This window comes from Colias philodice, chromosome 27 (assembly GCF_061535455.1).
Source record: "Colias philodice isolate Cphi_HAF_F1 chromosome 27, ilColPhil1 Martin Lab GWU primary, whole genome shotgun sequence".
Lineage (NCBI taxonomy): Eukaryota > Metazoa > Arthropoda > Insecta > Lepidoptera > Pieridae > Colias > Colias philodice.
In genome coordinates, this window is record NC_143112.1 from 3,542,411 (window position 1) to 3,546,198 (window position 3,788).

Consider the following 3,788-nt stretch of genomic DNA (forward strand, 5'->3'; position numbering starts at 1 on the left):
GGTTGCGTGCGATGGAAAGATATGTGTTGCATTTGATGCAATGTAAAAATGTATGTTTGCAAGTCTCATTTTAACAGAATCTTGGCGATTTCAAGTCATCTGACATTGGTAGATGGTCGTAACCATCATAGCGCAATGTGGTTGCTGGTTTCATAGCCTTGCGGTGCTTTTTAGGTGCGACAACCTCTAGGATATCATCATCACCAGATTCGCGACGTCTCTTGTCAGGTGTCCTTATCAGAACATCTCCTATTTCCAGACGGAAATCCAGCAGGTCCATGGTATTTTTTCGAAGCAGATTGTTGGCTTGACAGTCAATTTTGTACGCCCGCCAAGAATTCACCAAGGCGAGATCGCAGAAATGTATCAGAACTTTGAGAGAAACCTGATCGCCAGTACATTGAAAGTCGTGGATATGGAATACAGCCCATGATTACATGAACCCCGATCAATTTCATTATCTCAGTCGTTTTCAGCTCTCTTCCAGTCTTTCGAAGGATGTAGTTATTGGTGCATACACTGACATGCTCAAAGAACTGATCGTCAAAGTATTCCATGTAGTAATCCATGGGATCTCGAACTGGCCTAACAGGAGTGTCCTCATAATCATGTGGCTTGTCTTGGAAAGACACCGCTTTCCAAGTGTCAGGGCGAGAAGACTGAGGCTCGGATCTAGCTAGTCTAGCTGGACTACTTTCTTGAGCTGAAACATCTGCTACAGCCACATTTCTAGATTGCCTTAGTTGTATATATACCAATCTGGAAGATGACTTGCGCCTGGATGAGCTTGAGGAACTAGGTCCAGGTTGTGCAGCTACAGCATTGGTGGATCGTGTTGATTTGGGTCCGGAAGACCTGGATCTAGCGACAGAAGGTGGGCCCGATGGAGAAGAAGGTCCCGGTCGAGATTCTTCACGAAGACTAGCAGACGTGGGTCTTTTTTTATTTGTGGAAGTCCTAGTTACCTTTGCAGATGGCCTGACGCTAAAGACGGGCCTTGAATTGCTCCTGGGTTCCATTTCAATAGTTGAGTCAGGGATCCCCTCTTTGTCAGCCTCATCATCATCTTCGTCACAGCCATCATACATCCTTTCGAAGAAAGAGGGATCGAATTGGGGACCTTCGCAATCCAAATCAGTAATTTCTTCTATTTCTGAGTCATTTCCATCGCCTAAAGTCTCCAAAACATTCGAAATCTGGTCTTCGTTCAAGGAGATGCCTAAAAACAAAAATTAAAGTAGAAAAAAAACATAAAACAACTTAAATTGGAGGAAACAAACCAAATAACGGAACCACACACTTTCAATCTATACCTCCGGCCAACAACCGAAGGCACACGAATGTGCATATTTAAGTTTCGGCCCTAGCCATTGCTTACTACTGCATGCTTTTATCGTACAGCCATTTTATTTTATTAGATAGGATCTTTGTCTATGGAAAAAGCCAAAAATAATGCCTATTTACCGTACAAAAACAAATAGTAAAAAATACTTACGCGAGGCGCGCTTCCCACCGAAAAACGCAGCCATCTTTGAACGAAGCTGTGGTCAACTGGCCGGTCACGAGGTCATGGTAATCTTTTTTACGTTGAAGTACATAACATGCACGTTCGATCGACGTCGGTTGCGTCGCGGAAAACCTGTTGGTGTGTGCTCAGGATTTTTTCAAAGTCAGATGCACGATTGATTCAGCTCGGGTGGAAAGGGTTATAGAATTGAGGAAATTGGCAGAGGCTTGTAACTTTGCAGTTCCAACAAATAGGGTCGCAAGCTGTGACTCTAGATGTACTACATTTCATACATTATAATGAGATGTGGAATATTTTCATTTGAATTTTGTGGAAAAAATATTTGTCATATTTGTATTGCCGAATGCTATGTAGCAATAAGTAGGTAATTATATTTTTGACTGTTCGAGAGTTACCTATTTATATAACACATTTTTTTTAATTTACCCACTTTAATAAAATTTATTAAAGTGGGTAAATTAAAAATAAAATTAAAATTTATTTTTTATTTTAAATTAGCTATACTATTTAATAGTATAGCTATACTATTAATTAGCTCTACTATTTAATAGTATAGCTATATGTCATTGTCTAATCTCCTATATCCAGACGTAAAAATCATACCGAAATTTCTCTGTTGCGGCGTAACAGTACGACTAAGAAACAAATACACTTTCGCATTTATAATAAAGCTGTTTTGTTAAATTTTTAAGGAAACATTCTTTTTCCTCTGAAGTGAAACTTCTTAGGCGCGTTTAGAGTAAAATTTCAAGGTCGCGTCATAACAAAACGATCACGTCATGGAATAAGGTGACGGTTCTGAATCTACGGTTGTTTAATCTTTGAATCTTGCCGAAGAAGTTTCACTTCTGACACGGTTATAAATATTATTATAGTAGATTTATAAATATCATTCATGTAAACTACAGAATCAACAAGGTAAAATCTTTACACCGATAATATATCCAGCTTATCACTCCAATACTTGTTAACATAAGTAAGAGATACGGCATCACGGTTATATGATAAATAATAATAGTAATAAATTGCGATTGAACAGGAAATATGAGGCCGAGTCTATTGGAAGTGAGACCTGTGTTCACGCGCAAATCTGTTGAATTATTAAGTCGACCTGCGAATAATGTTTGAGGAAAGTGATTGTTATTGATTATGTAATATTATTGGTTATACTTTTAGGGTTTATTTTGAGACTTATTTTTGAAAAAAAAAGAGCGTGTGTGACACCACACGTGTCAGAAGATTTATCACCATCCAACGTGATATACTATAATATTCTTAAAATTAAAATTATAATTAATACATTTTTAAGTCATCTTTATAGATTTTATTTGAACATCTAATGGTATAAAGATAAACAGGTAAGTCCACACATTAATAAATAAAGCATATATTTTATTGACGGAATCTCTATGATATAAATTCATCAACTTGCAACAGTACAACAATAAATTATTATACAAAGCGCATTGCAATTTTAAAATAGTTTGGAAAATCCAAAAGTGCACGCCTCATAATTTTTTTTTAATAATTATTTATTAATTATTATTTTTGTTTATTTAATAACAATTAAACCACATAGAATCAGACCCTGAAAAATGAAAGGGTTCTATTCCTGAGCATACTCAAGCTAAGAGAAAAAAAAAGACTCGATTAGTAAAGTATTTCGGTCGCTATCGTGTTAACAAGAAAATCCTCCGCACATACAGACACACGGACGTCCAAGACAGAACTTTTTTAAACTGTTTTTTAACTAGTTTAAATAACAAAAATGACATCAAAAATATTATGAATGTTAAAAATAGTGTTTTTTCTTAATATGTGTGTGTATGTATTATCGTACTAGTGCAATGTATGATACATAAAGACATTTTAAGTTTGAAAGATCAGATGTTTTGCGCGAAGTGACAGTAATACCCACCTCAACGCTTCGCTTATGAGGCGTGCAATAATAAATCACTTTTACGAGTTAAGTTCACAAACTCTTACTCTATCCCACTAAACATTCCCCACTATAAGAAATTTAATACTACAAAAAGCACTAACTCTGAACTACACAGTAAGACCATAAATTAAGCAATAAGGCATATTTAACATTCAGAACATTGCAATTCTGTGAATAAATCGCACGGAGCCAGCGTCGGCATATTTGTCGTTCCATAGATGTAATTTACAGCAGATTTACTTGATACATCGTCCAATTTCACATTTATGTGTTCTCGAATTTCATGACAATGAATATAGGTATAATCATCTCGTATTG

The 3,788-nt window shown here is 36.2% G+C and overlaps 1 protein-coding gene across 1 annotated transcript; it reads right to left on the reverse strand.

Annotated features, from left to right (window-relative positions):
- Positions 1-314: 314 nt before the first annotated feature.
- Positions 315-1,703, reverse strand: LOC149476555 (uncharacterized). Its single transcript, XM_089711725.1, has 2 exons — positions 1,496-1,703; positions 315-1,219 (listed from the first exon to the last, which is right to left on the reverse strand). The coding sequence occupies exons 1-2, from the start codon at positions 1,527-1,529 to the stop codon at positions 315-317; spliced, it is 939 nt and encodes a 312-aa protein (XP_089567851.1). The 5' UTR covers positions 1,530-1,703.
- Positions 1,704-3,788: the final 2,085 nt, after the last annotated feature.

Coding starts and splice junctions, on each gene's coding strand:
- LOC149476555 (XM_089711725.1), bottom strand. CDS start 1,529: ATGGCTGCGTTTTTCGGTGGGAAGCGCGCCTCGC. Junction 1,220..1,495: donor CGGTGGGAAGCGCGCCTCGC/GTAAGTATTTTT, acceptor TTTTGTTTTTAG/GCATCTCCTTGAACGAAGAC.